The sequence below is a fragment of the Sparus aurata genome, chromosome 9 (genome assembly GCF_900880675.1).
Source record: "Sparus aurata chromosome 9, fSpaAur1.1, whole genome shotgun sequence".
Taxonomy (NCBI): Eukaryota; Metazoa; Chordata; class Actinopteri; order Spariformes; family Sparidae; genus Sparus; species Sparus aurata.
Genome location: NC_044195.1, coordinates 3,539,695 through 3,557,271, shown reverse-complemented (window position 1 = coordinate 3,557,271; position 17,577 = coordinate 3,539,695). Strand labels below are relative to the sequence as shown.

The following is a 17,577-nucleotide window of genomic DNA, read 5'->3' as shown; positions in this document are numbered from 1 at the left end:
GCAACAACGTTGTGAAACACTGCTGTCTGGTGAGCACACACATACAGCACTTTGGGAACTGCTGTGGGTACATTCCCATTAAAAATAAAATCCATCCATTGAGTCCTCAAGACCCCCGATGAGGGAGGTTTAAAAAGACTCTGGTGCTCGTTAGTGCAGCCAACGACAGAGCAACCGCTTCTTCCCGGTCGTACATTCGCCATTTTCTAACCGAGCGGAAAAAAATGGCGCCGTTTAGATAATTCCTTCGGGTGTGGCAAACCTTCACCTGGGGCGGTGCCACCAACCTAAGGGGACGCGTCTAATCTGTCGGTGACGTCACCGACAGACTATCTTCAACTGGCCTGTATAAGCACACATTTTCTAAGGGCGGAGAAAGCATAAAAGGGAGAGGATAAACTTTTTTCATACCAGGGGGGATTGTAGACAGGCCGGGGATGCATATTATTGATAGAAAACCGCTCTAAGGTGTATTTTGCATAATATGGGACCTTTTAGAACTGTGCTCGGAAAGATGGCTTGTTGTGACCAAATGTTTGTGAACCAGTGATATTTGTGCTGTGTTAGTGCCAGTGCAGGCGGGTTGTCATAGGCGTACAGGTGGGGGTCACTGGGTGGAGGGTTCCCCCCTCTGGGTCTATTGCATGCTAACTTTACTATGTCCCTTTTATACATAGAAGTGAGTTTTAAAAACCTACTATAAGTGCATGCAGTGTGTGACGGCCTTGGTCGCTTTGAATAATTTTCGGGATGCCGAATATAGCAATGAACTGCGTCAGGGCACGCACAACAGAACGCGCTGTGATCGTGCGTAAGGGATACGCTGCTAGATAACGGGTGGTTTGGCACATGACTGTGAGCAAATAGGCTGCACCCGACCTAGAACGCGGCAACGGCCCGACACAGTCGATGATAAGATGCTCAAACGGCTGTTTGACAGCAGGGATCGGGAGCAGAGGAGCTGGCTTAATTACTTGGTTAGGTTTCCCCGCGAGTTGACAGACGTGGCAAGTTTTAATGTACTCTGCCACATCTCTCTTTAACCTAGGCCAGAAGAAAAATCGTAAAATTCGGTCATACGTTTTCCTCACCCCCCAGTGTCCAGACTCATCATGGGCCCGCTTCAGCACCGTCTCACGGAGCCTGGAAGGCACGACAACCTGCAGTACGGGGTCCCCAACAAACTCATCCCCATGCGGCACCCACTTCCTCATCAGCAGTCCCTTAAGCAGAAAATAACAATGAGAAGCATTCTTTACCTCATGTGTGGGCAATGCAACGTCAAACATCCCAATCAAGGACACATCTGCACGCTGCTCACTCTCTAGTTCCTCCCGCGTAACCGAGAGACAAAGATCAGACAGGGAAAAACACCACCCCTCTGCTGCCTCACCATCGCCCACTTCATGCTCAGGCACTGCTGGAGGTGAATTTTGGACCATGGAACGCGTCACAGCGCACGCCGTAAACACTTCAGGGAAACTAGCCGCATCATTATCGGGCTGCTTCCTCACCAACGGAACGGAAGAAACCACCGGCGGCGGCGACGTGCCACCCCACACATGCTCACCTGCAGCACCGTTCCCCAAGATCAGAGTGACCCCCTTCAACAGGCAGCGCAGGCCTCACACCAACTGCTAACTCGCCCTGGAAAAGATCAGAGTGTAACACAACTCTGTGCAGAAGAACCTGTAACACCTTCATTTCCATACCCACAACAGGCACCCAACAACCTGTGTGACTCTCATTGGAAAAGGGTATCACGGAAGCCTGAATGAAGGAATCAAAAGCCGCCGTGTCTCGCAGTATTTTAACTGGCACCTTCAAACTGCCCCCCACCAGAGAAACATAACCATCAGAAATAAACGGCAGAAAAGCAGCAGGCACGGACTCACTCTGATCCGTCACACTCCCTGCTGGCCCGTTAGGCAGAGAGATGGCGCAACAGGCACCCTTCGGTTGCCCCGCTGAACTTCCCTGGGGAGCCCTCGCCTTTAACGCGTAACAGTCAGCTCTGAAATGTCCCTTCTTATGACAATAACTACACGTTTTCTCAAAACCTCTCCCATTACGTTCTTTAGGTCTAAAACGACCCATATAACTCCCCAGAGCCCTCTCAGGACGCTCTCCAAAATGTCCATGAGTGCCACCTTGGGCGCGCCACTCACCAAAGGAGCGTTTATGCGTCAGCACATAATCATCCGCCAGTGAAGCCGCCTCAGCCACACTTTTTACTTTTAGGTCATTGATGTGTTGCGCAATACTGTCCGATATTGAATTTTTAAATTGCTCCAACACAATCAACTCCGACAGATCCTCAAACGTCTCCACCTTCAATGCGGTACACCAACGCGCAAAGTGACCGGTCAGGTCACGAGCAAACTCAAGATGCGTCTGCTTCTCCATTCTCTTCCACGTACGAAAACGTTGACGATACGCCTCCGGAACAAGCTCATACGCTTTCAACACCGCTGACTTAACCCGTTCATAATCTTTCCCATCGGACACGGACAGAGCGGAATACGCTTCCTGCGCCTTGCCAGTCAGTGCGCACTGGAGCATCACTGTGCGGGCCGCATCAGGCCACCTCCTCGCCTCGCGACTCGCTCAAACAAAGAGAAAAAAGCCTCCGGCTCTTTCTCGTTAAATTTAGGCAACAGCCGAAGATTTCCCAAAACATCAAAACATTCAGGTGACTCCGGCGGTGGTGACAACCCATCAGACTCATCCACCATTTTACCACTCTTAATCAACTCCAGTCTACTCTTCTGCAGAGAAAGCTTCGCCTGCTCCATCTCACAGCGCATTTTCTCAATGGCTATTTCTTTTTCAATTTCCGTCCTCTGCTTTACCTTATCATGCTCCAGTTGCAATAGTAACATTTCTTTTTGTTGCTCGAAAGTTAAATTTGACGCTGCCGGAGGGGGCAGATGTCCACTAGACTCCTCAGCCAACACCCCCATCTCAGCCAAATTAGCCTTCAAAATACTCCTTACTGTGTCTTTTAGTCGCTTATCCCCCACCTCAATTTGATAGTGGTCTGCGATCTTCACAAGCTGCTCCCTTGTGCATTTATCCAACAACGCCTCCGAAGGAGCCTTAACAAAGTCCGCTACCTCCGCCATATCCACTAAATGACGCAAACACCTGAACACTCACACCTGCTGCTACTAACCAGGTAAACTCCAAAAGAGGAGCCCCCTACCAAAGCAAAACAAACAAAACAAAACAGCCGAGACACCCCAACCCCTCACTACCTAACCACCATGATCCTTCCAAAAGCCTCACCTAGTCTTCGTCGGCTTGCCGAGCTCGAAGCATCACCATCCCCAGAATATCACATCTGACCTCAAATGGCCAGCTGCAATAAACTAAGTTTAGCGCACCCCCTCCTCAGGATTACCGACAAAAACAAAAAAGGAAAAATAACAAAGTGGCAAGGTCTGCTCGCCCGCCGGCTAAGCTGATCAGGGTGCTCGAACAAAACACGAAAATATTGCTTTAACATATAGCAGCAAGCATAAGTCAAGTGCTCCAAATCAAACAAACTATATCCCATAATCTTACCCATACGATTCAACACACAAAACGTGGCGAACGACACACACACACTTGCGGTTCCCACGGTACACTATAGTAACACCTGCGGCGCAATTCCATTCATAAATTTTCCCGAATTCATTCATAAATCTGGGCATCCACCCGGTGCATAAAGACGACGAGCCCCCACATTTGTCACGACCCGGCTCTAGGCAGGACAAATACGATGAAGCGTACGGGTAGAATAAGAAATTAATATATTTATTCACCAAAAGATGATCTTAACGAAACATAAGCAACCAAAAGAACACAAAGAAACCACGAGGAGCTGTGCCCAGCTCCGCCGCTGGAACGGAGTGACGAAAAGAGAGAGACGGAAGAGGGAGGACCGACACCCTCTTGTAGCCTACACCTGGGGACTGGCCAAGCCCACACAGGTGACAAAGCACCAACCACCAGCGACCTGCAGACAGACGCACAGAAACAAGGGAAGACAAGACAACAACACAAACACAAACATCCCACAGGCATCACCGGCAGGAGGCCGTCACACCCCCCTTCCTAAAGAACGGGGACCTAACCCCGAAACCACAACCAAAAAGCAAAACGTTTCTGCCAGAGTGCTAAAGGAACACCCCAGCTGTCCATGGTCATCCATCCAAGGCTCGAACTTCACCTCTCACCTGTTTGCGCAGGTATTGCGACAGTTACGCGTACAACACAATAAAGCGTCGGCATACCATGCTCAAAGTCAGGGGGCCCTGGAGCGTTTTCATCAGTCCTTAAAATCACTGTTAAGATCCTACTGTGTGCAGATGGATAGAGACTGGGAGGAGGGGCTGCCCTGGTTACTCTTGGCAGCGAGAGAAGTGACCCAAGAGAGCACAGGGTTTAGCCCTAACGATCTAGTGTTCGGACACACAGTGCGCGGCCCTTTAAACCTACTGTATGAACAGTGGAAGGATGCGGACCCGCCGGGAAATCTGATTGATTATGTCAATGGCTTCCGCCATAGATTGTATGCTGCAGGGTTATTGGCCAAGGAAAATTTGGTTTTGGCGCAGGGCAAGATGAAAACCTTGTATGACCGGCGGGCTGAGCAGCGTGTGTTCAGTGAAGGGGACCGGGTCTTGGCACTACTTCCTATCACCACCTCTCCGTTTCAGGCGAAGTACATGGGTCCCTACGAAATAAGAAAAAGAACGTCTGACTGTAATTACATCATTGCTACGCCTGATCGTAGAAAAGGTACTCATTTGTGCCATGTAAATTTATTAAAACCTTACTCTGAACGGGTCCTCCCTGGTGAAGCTGTCCCGGTCTCCCCGGCACTTGCGCGCCCTGCCTGTTCGGTGGGTAGAGTGTCCACGGTGTATCCTCCGCAGTCTGTGGCTGCCAGGGTGGAGGATGGGCTGTCTGAATCTGATACTGGGGTGCAGCAAGGTCGGCTAAAAAACTCAGAATCTCTGAATAATCTTCATGCTTTATTGGGACATTTATCAGAGTCACAGCAAGCGGATCTGTCTGAGGTAATTACATCTTTTCCCTGCTTGTTTGGTGATACCCCTACTCAGACACCTGTCATTGAACATGATATAGATGTGGGAGATGCGCAGCCAATTAGGCAAAGATTTTACAGAGTAAACCCTGAGAAAAAGAAATATCTTGATGCCGAGGTGAAATACATGTTGAGTAATGGTATTGCTGTTCCCTCCTCTTCAAGTTGGGCCTCCCCATGCATTTTAGTCCCGAAGTCGGATAACTGCGCCAGATTTTGCACCGATTTTCGGAAATTAAATGCCGTGACTAAACCAGATTCTTTTCCGCTACCTCGCATGGAGGACTGCGTTGATCAGGTGGGGCATGCAGCTTTTGTGAGTAAGTTTGACCTACTAAAAGGTTATTGGCAGGTCCCGTTGTCCAAGCGTGCTCGTGAGCTCTCTGCATTTATTACACCAAATGGACTTTATGCATATAATGTTATGCCGTTTGGTTTGCGAAACGCTCCAGCCACTTTTCAGAGGCTTATGACAAGGGTCTTGGGGGATTTGGAGGGGTGTACTGTCTATTTGGACGATGTAGTGGTGTGTTCAGATACATGGTCCTCTCATGTTGAGCGTGTCCGTGCTTTGTTTATGCGGTTGGCTGAGGCGCGCCTGACTGTCAACCTCGCCAAATGCGAGTTCGCACAGGCTACAGTGACCTATCTTGGCCGGATTGTAGGTCAGGGGAAAGTTCGGCCGATTACAGAAAAAGTGAGAGCTGTCCAGTGTTACCCTCCACCCACCACCAAGAAGGAGTTAATGCGGTTCCTGGGTTTGGTGGGGTATTATAGAGGTTTTTGCAGAAACTTCTCGGAGGTAGTGGCACCGCTGACTGACTTACTTAAGACGCGTGTTACCTTTGTTTGGTCCTTTTCTTGTCAACAAGCTTTTGAAAGAGTAAAGTCACTTCTGTGTGAAGCACCTGTTCTGGCAGCTCCCAGGTTTGACCGTCCTTTTGCCCTCCAGGTGGATGCTAGTCATGTGGGAGTGGGTGCAGTTCTATTACAGATGGATGATCTGGGTTTGGAGAAACCAGTGAGTTTTTTCTCAAAAAAGTTTAATTCATATCAGTTGAATTATTCAACTATTGAGAAGGAAGCACTTGCTCTAGTTTGGGCGCTCCAATATTTTGAGGTTTACTTGGGCTCTGGTGCGGTACCTGTAGTGGTTTACACCGACCACAACCCACTCATATTTTTGAACTTGTTACAGTGTCCAAACCAGCGGTTAGTACGATGGTCGTTGTTCTTGCAGTCCCATTGGCTAGACATTAGACATATCAAGGGCTCTGAAAATGTTGTAGCGGACGCACTTTCCATAACCCCGCAAGGATTCTCTCTTAAAAGTGCTTCCTTTTGGTACCAGGTTGCTGAGGTGTCGGATGTCAAGGACAGGCAGGGTGGAGGAAATGGATGACCATGGACAGCTGGGGTGTTCCTTTAGCACTCTGGCAGAAACGTTTTGCTTTTTGGTTGTGGTTTCGGGGTTAGGTCCCCGTTCTTTAGGAAGGGGGGTGTGACGGCCTCCTGCCGGTGATGCCTGTGGGATGTTTGTGTTTGTGTTGTTGTCTTGTCTTCCCTTGTTTCTGTGCGTCTGTCTGCAGGTCGCTGGTGGTTGGTGCTTTGTCACCTGTGTGGGCTTGGCCAGTCCCCAGGTGTAGGCTACAAGAGGGTGTTGGTCCTCCCTCTTCCGTCTCTCTCTTTTCGTCACTCCGTTCCAGCGGCGGAGCTGGGCGCAGCTCCTCGTGGTTTCTTTGTGTTCTTTTGGTTGCTTATGTTTCGTTAAGATCATCTTTTGGTGAATAAATATATTAATTTCTTATTCTACCCGTACGCTTCATCGTATTTGTCCTGCCTAGAGCCGGGTCGTGACAAGTGTGTCTTCTGCTTTGCAGTGTGAGTGGCTTGTTCCTTCCCGTGCCTGGTGGTGGTGGTGACCCCCCTCTTTCCCTTCACTCACTCCCTCCTGACACTTCTCTGACACCCTCTCTCCTGCACTGGTAACCCTTTTTTGGAGACTTTTTAAGTATATTTTGTAATAAAGCAATTTACTTTTAACCTGATCTCATCTTTTAATCCTCATTCATTTGAGCCACAAATTGATCTGCTGTCTAAATAAAAGTAGAAATGTGTTTGAACTGGAACTCCCATCTCTGCTCCTTTTCTCTGTATTAGAACTTGTGTGCTAAGTGGGCATTCTCTGTGTGAAATTCCCAGAGTGGCGTTGTCGCATTTGCTGTCAGGGGCTTACAGTTGCCCTCGCCACACATGCTTAACATGTTTGGTCAATAGCTGGACATTTTTTAGTTCCATGTTTGAAACCACATCTGCTGCAACTTGACTCGTTTTGTTCTGTGTTAGCATTCAGTTTATCTTTTGTCTGACACTCCGTACTCTACTTCTTCTGTCAGTGCTTTAACTTGGCTGGTTATTTTACTAGCACAACATACAGTATATCAATGGCTTTTTCTAGGGTCAGATCTGCTTCTCTTAACAGTCTCCCTCTCACTTGGTTGTCAATAATACCACAAACAATTCTGTCATGTACCATGGAGTCTTGCAACTGTCTAAATTCACAGTCCTTGGCCTTATTTTTTAAATCCATTACATACGAATCAATGGACTCTGACTGCTTCTGGGCTCGTGTTAAGAACCTGTGTAAGGCTCACAATAGTCCTGAAACTTCTTCTTCAGCACGTCTGTTTTGTCTTTCTCGGCGTCAGCGAAGACAAATGTATTACGCACTTTTATCGCCTCCTCTCCTGCGATGTGAAGAAACGTTGCACACTGCATCTTCTTGGATTTCTCCGCGATGCCACTAGCAGTACAAAAGAGCTCAAAACGCTGACTCCAGTTCCTCCAATTTTCGGCAAGATTGCCTTGCAGAAACAAACTCGTTGGTGGTTGAAACTGCACCATACTGTCACTCTTCCTCTGCCTTCACTACTGACACCATGTTAAGTTGATGAGGCTTGACAACCGACTTTATGTGTGAACTTAACTTTACTGTTCTTTTATTCAATTCACAGCCATAACACAGAGTAGCATTCCTAGCCACGCTTCTTGTTGTACTTCCTTATAACGTCACTCCCCTACAGGTACCTCTAAGGCTCACAAGCCTATTACATTACAGATTGCAGAATATTCAGTGGATTTCACAGCAGGTAGAAGAGCCCTGTCTATTAAAAAAAAGAAAGCCAATGCGGTATTAAGCTTGGTGTACTTTGGAGAAATAAGAAAATTCTTTTGAGAATGGATGGAGCAGGTGCCAAGCATTTATGCAGCCCAATTGACTCATAATAGATGATAATGTCTTTGACATGGTAGAGGGTATAAATAATTTCGGGTGGGATTGGTCAAGTTTGGGGTCTATTACTAGGTTCAGATCTCCCCCTAGAATGAGATGATGAGTATCCAAGTTGGGAATTTTTGAAAAAAGGGAAGTCAGAAAATTTGGATTGTCTCAATTAGGGGCATAAACATTAACTGATACAACTGAAGTTTGCTATAATGTGCCACTTAGTATAACACAACGCCCATGGGGATCAGATATGATCTGATCAGGGGAGAACTGGATACGTTTGTTAATAAGAATAGCAGCACCCCTGGATTTTACTATTGAAAGCTGAATGGAATATTTGCCCAACCCCGTTTGCGCATTCTGCAATAATCATTTAGACGCAAATGGGTCTCCTGAAGGAAAGCAATGTCAGTGTTAAGACCCTTGAGGTGTGAAAATACTTTTGATTGCTTTATTGGGCCCTCAAGTCCGCGAACATTCCAACTCACAAGCCGATTGCTAGAACCACTTAGTCCTCTCTGGGAGATACTTGGGTTAACCATTAATCACTTGCGAATGATGAAATACTATTAATAATATTAATAAGAATGGAAGGAAATAACTGAGCATCCTGGTTAGGAACCAGATGAGCATTATGGTAGCATCCAGATGAAGTTAACTTTAAGAAAGAAACACAAAAAACCTCCCAGTAAATAAAGAAAAAACACACATTCTTACAAAAGCACATTGGCCAGTGTTAGACTGTAAACCATCCAACAAGTTGCCTCCTAAGCTTTTCACATCGGAACAAGACGAGCTGCAGGACCGGAGTACACACAACTGGTTTACCATGCAGTAGGTTCTGCCTCTTGATGAACCAAAATATACGCCATATAAAAGTTTGTTTTCTTAAATAACTGTTACAATCTGGAGTAACACTGAAAGGCGGAAAAGGGAAGGACCGGTATTTGTACCAGGCTGAACATGTAATCCTCCAGCTAAAATGTGCAGGCAAAGACAGGAGAAAATCCCTCTTTAAAATAACTAAGTGAATAAGAAAAGAAAAGAAAAGGGGAAAAAGGAGAGAAAAATACACTGAAATAAGTAGTTTCAGCCCATAAACTGGTGACTTCAAGCTGTATACAAAGTAAAGAGAGAAGTGGATTTTAATACCCACTTGTCAACGAATTGAGAGTGTGTTTCTTGAATAGATAAGACATTTTACACTGAAAAAAGTGTAACATGCAGTTGTTCATTCAAACTAATAAATGCCATTTAAAACAAGATAAAATTATTCATTTGATTGTGAAACTCATTCTTTTTGCATTTAGAGACATCAAGTTTGATTTGTACTGAATTAAATATACGTCCAAAGGACCCACTCTTTCAGCATGCTGGCCAAGACGCACCATTTGACATTGCGGTTATCGTTTACTTAAGTAGCAAAGCAGTTGCTGATAATTAAAGTTTTAGTGTTCTAGTCCAGGGTTACTCACATATTGACCAGACAATATCTGCCCTCTTTTAGATTAGGCAGCCGGCCTTCATTTGTTTTAGTGTTAAATATGTTGCATATGGTTCATGAGTTAAAGATGAATAAATACATTTAAAGTGATCTGTTGGCCAAGTGTCTTGTAACGCCCCTTGTGGACTGTGGCACAAAGACTCTTGGGTATTCTGTTGTATTTGGTGTAATTATGATTGAATGTGGTTGTGAATAAGATGATGTGTAAGACAGTTGTGGGTTAATTCACATCCTTGTTCTGTGGTTAAATTGTTTCGAGTTAACAAAGATGATAAAATGTTGGTACCATGAGTGAAGGGGTGTTTGCCGGGAGAGACTTCCCGTACGGTCACAGTTGATGTGTATTAATATAATTGGTGAATCTCTGGCTAGAGACTCCCAATATTTACCCTGTGTAAAGTTATTTTTGAAGTAAGGTCAAATATAATGTGAAAAATAGTTTGGTTATATGTAAATGAATTAAGTGGTGTCAATGCAAACATTAATTCATGTTAATTTAGTTAAAAGTGAATACATTACGTTGATTCAATTTCAATTTATTAGTTTGGTTCAATAACTAAAATGTTAAGAATATCATTTGGATCAAGGCAAAGAATTAAGGTTGGGTCAAGTGCAGTATTATTGTTTACATCAACATAAAATCAGGTCATAAGAAGTAACTCAATTTAGATTCTGTGAAGTCAAATATTTTAGATGTGATATCTGGACATCATTTTTTTTTGTTTGAGTAAGGTTATACTTAAGTGTATATAAACAAAACAAAAGGGGCGCCGTTTAGCTCAGTTGGTAGAGCGTGCGTCCCATGTGCCGAGGCTCTGCAGCGGACCCGGCCTGTGTCCCTTTGCTGCGTGTCACTCCCCCTCTCTCTCCCCCTGTTTCCTGTCATATCTTCAGCGGAACTTTCAATAAAAAGCCATAAAAAGGCCCAAAAAATACTGGGGGGGGGGGGTGAAAAACAAAAAACAAAAAACAAAAACGTGGAGTAAAGCAAAACAAATTGCAGCTGGCTATGATACTTAAACACTGTCCACATTTAACTGGAGATGAGATGAAGTAATATGTGGTACTGCTCATAGTCTGTGGTCCATTTCAACAGTGTAGTCGTGCCTTATCTCAAGAAAGTCCAGCAAAAAAATTTAATAAATAAAGATAATGGTCCCAAAAGAATCGTTAACTCACATATATCGGTGATCGTTCCGCTCGCTCGCTCCCTCTTTCATGTTGCGTATGCATTTCTCATAAAACAGCTCTGCCTGCTCCGGGGAGTCAAAGATGTCACACCGTTGAAAATGATGCACAGCCAGGCAGGGTAGATCATGCCGAATCGTATCCCTTTCTTAAAGGGATAGTTTGTGTTTTTTGAAGTGGGGTCATATAAAGTACATATCTATAGTCGATCTGTTCCCTACTGTAATCACCGATCAGCGCAGCCTCAGTAGAGAGTCGCTCCAGTCCAGACGCTCAGCTTTGTACTGCAGTGAACGGGTCCAGAGAAAAAGCGAAATTTAAGCACCTAAAACAAGGCTCACCAAAAAAAATCTATAACAGTTCAAGTGTACGTTGTATAGAGAAAATTCACACCGCTTTACATTGCCGTCAGACCGTCCTTTCTTTTGGCACTACATTTTCTCAACCGTAGGTTGCAATACTTTGTATACAGCCTGATGCTATAGTGGCTAGCGCCGTTGCCTCACAGCAAGAGACACAGCTGTTGCCTCACAGCAAGAGACACAGCTGGGCCGGCAGGGCTGAGTTAGCATGTTTTCCCTGTGCCAGTGGAGGTTCTCTTGCAGGCTAAGGCTTCCTCCCACAGTCCAAAGACATGCAAGTCAGGAAAGCTGGTCATAAGTGTGAATGTGAGTGTGAATGGTTGTTTGTTACAGCCCTGTGATGAACTGGTGACTTCTCCAGGGTTTCTTCCACCCAATGTCAGATGGAATTGGCCTGAGCCGCATCTTCTATAGCTCACTGTCAAGTCAGTTCTCAGAGTATGTGCATTGGAAGCTTAAAGTTTCCACATATCACTTGTATATGCTAAAAAGAAATGGACCAAGACTGGCTTCCAAACTATTTTGGGTCAAAAATAATGCTTGTAGACTGGCCTCTTCAAATCTGAATTCAAGACCACAAGAGAAAATGTACACTTTCAGCAATGAATGTGAAAACAAGTGAGTGTCAAACTCGGTATATACATCACTCTACACAGTGAAGCTCAAACATTCAACTGTGGAAACAAGAAGAAATACACATTTTTGAGTGAAAGGGGACTTACTGGCTTTTAAATAGCTCACCATTCAAACATCTTCAACATACCCAGCAAGCAAAAGATATCATTTAGATGGCTTGTCTAAATAGAGCCCCAATGTAGTACTATCTACTACTTGCAGCCAAAAGGCTCTTGAAATTGTTTAGATTTTGATTTTGCAACAGCAACCAGCAGGAGGTATTATAAATCATGTTAAAAAAGTTACCAGTAATTACTAGGTAATATCCAGGCGAATAATGAACATAGTCTTAGTTGTAGCTCGATTTAGACTGGCAGCAAATGGCTAGAAGGTGGTTACAACATCAACATGTCACAAGCGTTTGTGTAATCATTTATATAATGTGGTTATTTGTTGGTTGAAAGAGACATGATATTGATTAGTTTTAAATGTCTCTCAAAGGTCACTGATGAAATGTGTGAAATGTGCTCTACATGAGGACAAAATGTTAACGCATATATTGTTCCATATTAAATGTGATAGATATGGAACTACTGTATATAAACTGTTGGCTGCCAACAACAAGCTTTCAGGACATAGTTATGGGAACAGTTTTATGCATTTATATGAAATAAGACATTGCATTTACTGTTGTAAGGCACATGTACAGACACTTGGAGCCAGAACCGTGTTGTCGAGGAAAATGCACAACCCTAAGAAATCATTACAGTGCTTTACAAAGTCAGGGTATATCTAGCTGTTTTGATGTAACAGGTAGAGTGCTAGGCTCCCAGTTGAAGGATTTGTGGTTTGAACCCTGCTATTTCATTTAAAATGTGTAAAAATAAATCTATTTTTGTTTTTTGCCGTTAAGTCACCTTGTGCACAAATAATAACAATGTACAAATAAGGTCTTATCGTCATTTCAAATTTTTCACTGGAAACACTGTATTGCGTATGGTGTAAATATAAAAGTTTACCTAATATTAAAAACATCTACTAAATTTGCACAGCTATTATGTTGCTGTGTTTTAGTCTAGAAAACAGGTTTATAGATGTCTACTATACATCTTTAGATAATTTGCACATGCATCATTTTAGGTAATACAGTTTTAGAGGAATGCCTTTGCTTATGCCCACCTGTTGAAAAATATGTTGGGGCTGCACAAAAACATTAGGCATCAAGGTTTATAATTGAGGTTTATATTAAATCATGGTCTTCAGAGTACTGAACTATTGAACAACCACACTGAGTTATCAGATTCAGTCAGTGAGAGTAAGTGCCCCCCTTTTCTTTGTTTAGTTGTCAGTCAAATTAAAAGGTAGGTTTCCTTTGGTTAGAGTGTTTAAGCCTTCAGCTGACATAGCTTCAGTTAACTTCGGTTATTTCCCAAAAATAGAAAAAAGATTTTATCAGACAAAGCATCCAAACAAAATCATTTTAGTACAGATTAATTGTAATATTAAACGTCATGCTGTGGGTTATTAGTAATCTATAATGTAAATGATTTTGTTTACCTGTGCATTTATGTTCCATGCCCCTTTATAATGTGTTTCTGCAGGAACTCAAATTTATTGCCAGAAAAAAAATTAAAGATACATCACTCTGTCATGATGTCCATGGGAACTTCACTGAGTAGCAAACCCACCTCACCCATCCCAGATGACAGGCCCCGCCCAGATCATCAGTCACATGGTCTTTCACCAGTTTTGCCTCAGTCCCCTCCATGCTGGGCAACACAGGCATTGTGTGACCTTGCCCAGGCAGAGGCAGAGCTGCACTGCCTACAGGAGCGTCATGCATCTGAAACTAAATCTATGAAGCAAGGTGTAGAGCGGGCAATCTTGGGAGCACGCAGAGAAGAGAAGCGTCTGCTCGAAAGGGTTGAGCAGGACCATCGTGACACTCGACAGCATCTGGAGCAGGTTCAGAGGGAGAACATGGCGGCAGCCCAGGTCAGTCAGTCCCTGCTGGAACAAAGATTCCATAAACTGGCTCAACTTCAGCAACGGATTCAGGAGTTGGGTCAACAGGTCTGGTCAGGTCTGGATAAACGTGGTCCAAACCTGAACCTGCTCCTGAAGGAGGTTGCAGAGTTCCTACAACCCTGGGAAATCTCAGTTTCCCTAAAGAAAGTGAATTTCAAACCCAGCCCTCAACCTAATGCTATTTCCTTTGGAGATATTCGCGTTCAAGAACAAAGCCTTTGCCTGCATGCCAGAGGTTTTGGATTACGGGGGCAGATCTGTGCCATCCATTCACATGAGATGCATGTAGACACAGACCATCAAAGCACTGGGGAAGAAAAAAACACCATAGGACAGGGTTGGACCTCTTCAACTGGCAGGGTTGTCAGGAAGATCCGCCTCTCTACCCAGAATGATCTGGAATCAGAGGAGGAGCACAAATTCTTCTCAACACAGATGTGTCTCTGGCTTCGAAAGTGTGAACAATCTGACTGGGAATCATCCCAGAATGATGAAATTGAATCAAGATCCTTTCAGCAACAAGGGGAGGATGTAATTCCTACTGTCCCTATGGTACTTAAAAACATGAATACTGATGACAAGGAACAGGTTTACAAGATGGTTAGCAATGGAAAACACTATTCTACCAAAAATCACAGGCCGTTGCTTACTGCAGTCTCTGGTAGGAAGCCACCCCCCTCACCAGAACGAACATGGGAACATGCTTTGAGTTTAGACAGCCAGGATGGAGATAATGGAAAACTGAGTCAGGATTCCAAAAGTAGACTTTTAAGGTATGGCAACAGCGTGCTTACATCTCCTAGGATGACTCCAAGAGAGCCACTGACCAGCCAAAGCTGCCTAGACCTTACCTCGAGGAGCAAACCTGAACACTCTCTAGGGACACACGGCGACTCTGGCCGAGCACCATCCCCAACAGACAGCCTTGACTCTAACTATACTTTCATTGTCAGCCCATCTCATGATTACAATGAGAGCAGAGGCTCTTTGAACTACACTTGCCATCTATCAAAGTCAGCAGTGGATTTGACACACAAGACACACCCTTTGATCAGGGGTGGAACGAATGAGCAAGTAGGAGTGTGGAGGGTAAAGTGTGGCAACTTCAACTCAAGCTCCACTTTGAACTCACCAACTCATGGCAGAGGGCTAAGGGTCTCTAACATGGGACTGCAGACGCAGAAAAAAATTCAAATGGCTGGTTCAGAAAAACACTTGGTGGCTGGTTCTTCATCCATGTCTGACATAGATGACTCCTCTAAAGAGCCAAAGAGAGGCAGAGGAGAGAAAAGAGAATCTGCACTGGTTAAGTTGGAGGAGGCGGGAGATCAGTCCAAGGCAGTATTCAACCCCAGATTAGTCCATTTGATAAGGCAGTTTGGGAAGCACGGTTCAGGTCGGGCTGACTTAACTCTACCAAGTGGTATCCATGCCACACCACAGGGCCAACTCTTTATAGTGGACTGTGGAAATGCACGTGTTCAGGTATGTGTTATATTCAACATCTTTTCAGCACACACAAAATACAGTATGTGTACTATATCAAATGTAATTGACAGCAATGTTTAATGTAAATTTAAATTTTGTCATAGATAACTGACCATCGTGGCAATGTCCTCCAGCAAGTGACCTCCCTGAGTTCTAACGGCGCTGCCAGACGATATCGGAACTACTTTGACCTTGCTGTCAATGCTAAGGGTTTGATTGCTCTAAGCTGTGCAGCTGAGCGAGCCCTTCTTGTGTTCAGTCGGCATGGTCGCCTGCTCCAGACCTTTGGGGGGTCAGGGCTAGGCTCTGCAAAAGATGAGCTTGAGGCTCCTAGAGGTGTGACCGTAACCAGGCTGGATGAGTTCTTGGTAGCTGATATCCGGAAAGGTATCCTCATTTCCCTAAAACTTGAGCCTAAGACAGGCTCCCGTCTTGAGCGCACCGTGGTGACCGGATTCCACCGACCCTACTTAGTGGCAGCTTGCTTAAGCTCAGGCATTGTAGCTGTATCTGAAAGGGGTAATGAAACGGGTCGTGTGCCTTGTATCAGAGTGCTAGAGCCAGGCTGGAACACAATAAGAATTGTAGGCGTTTGTGCTGCTATGGGACCTGTCCTGTCCTGCCCCTGGGGCATCTGTATAGATACAGATGGTAATGTGCTGGTAGCAGACTGGGGGGATCAACACAGAGTCATCTTGTACCCAACACAGGGAGCTGGATGGCCCATTATAACCCAGGGCTTGAGTAGTCCACGTGGCCTGACGCTGCTACCTGAGGGCCAACTGGCAGTATCTGATAGCATGCACCATTGCATTAAGATATACCAGTACAAAGCGTCCCGGGATTAGGAAGTGTTAATTGATGTTTAAAGATGCACTATGCTTAAAAAAATATTAAATCAATCAGACTTAGACTTGGTGTGTATTCATTCCTAATAAAACTAAATTGGGTAATTTAACTGCTGAATGGCAACTACAATCAGGAGCAGCTTCTGTTCTGATTCTGCAAAAATATATTTATAGAACTCAGCTGCATTTAGTCAAGTTGCAGGATTTGTAACCCAAAGGTTATCCAGGCATACAGGCAAAAGCTATGAAGCCAAGCAATAGCTAAAAGAACTAGCTGGTGCTACACTGAGTGATAATAATAACAGTGCTCAATGTCGCACTACTTTAATTTAATTTAATTTCACTTCTGCAATAGTTCTGGATCAAATAGAATTGTTGATTTCTTGCTAAACCTAGTTTAAAGATTATATACATTATAGGTTTTAGGTGAGTAAAATTTCACTGACATGAGTTGGAAACCGTTTTTAACATTAGAGATGCTAGAATATCGACGTGTGAGCCTTGCATCCATAAAATTTACAATGAATTGGTTGATGGCCTGATTTTCCAGTTAATAATTGGTGAGCTTCTCCAAATCTCATTTAAGGTTAAAGTTCCGAACAAGACTCTCCTTACTTTTATGAGTAACATTAATAGCGCACCACCTCTGTTGCTATTGGATCCATATTTGCAAGGGATGGACAAAGTCCAACAACACTGACACAGTTCAGTGCATTATTAAGTCTAAATTAACATTTGACATGGTTGTTTTTGAGGTGATTAGAACAGCAATTAAGTTCACCAGTAGCATGATGCAAACAATCGCCTGGTGAGATGGAGACATAGAGTATTTATGTGTATTTAATATTTATGCTATGGCGCCGTACAAGGTGGCAGCCTGTAACAGCAGCTCCCGTGGGTTTTCAAGTTTTTTCAAGTTTTTACGTAGTTTTTGTTGTATCTCTGTTCTGATTCTTGCTGAACTTTGGCGGCTCTTCTCTGGAGACTGAGAGAGGACGAACACCTTTCTTTTTTTCTTTTTTGGACTTTTGTGGCACTTTTTAGTGATGTTTTTGCTAGCCCTAGCAACGTAGGGTCAGGAGTGCATCAGTGAGCGCATTGTTTACACACACGACCAGCTGATTGCGCTGTGTGAACCTGCACTGCTACCCGGAGCCAGG

At 44.5% G+C, this 17,577-nt stretch overlaps 1 protein-coding gene across 1 annotated transcript in view; it reads left to right on the top strand.

Annotated features, from left to right (window-relative positions):
• Positions 1–17,577, top strand: part of LOC115587613 (uncharacterized) — a 38,792-nt gene extending 21,215 nt beyond the window's left edge. The window contains exons 2-3 of the mRNA XM_030427533.1: positions 13,655–15,566; positions 15,674–17,577. Of these exons, the coding sequence (XP_030283393.1) occupies positions 13,704–15,566; positions 15,674–16,417 (2,607 nt within the window). The 5' untranslated portion in view covers positions 13,655–13,703 and the 3' untranslated portion in view covers positions 16,418–17,577. The remainder of the gene's footprint in view (positions 1–13,654; positions 15,567–15,673) is intronic.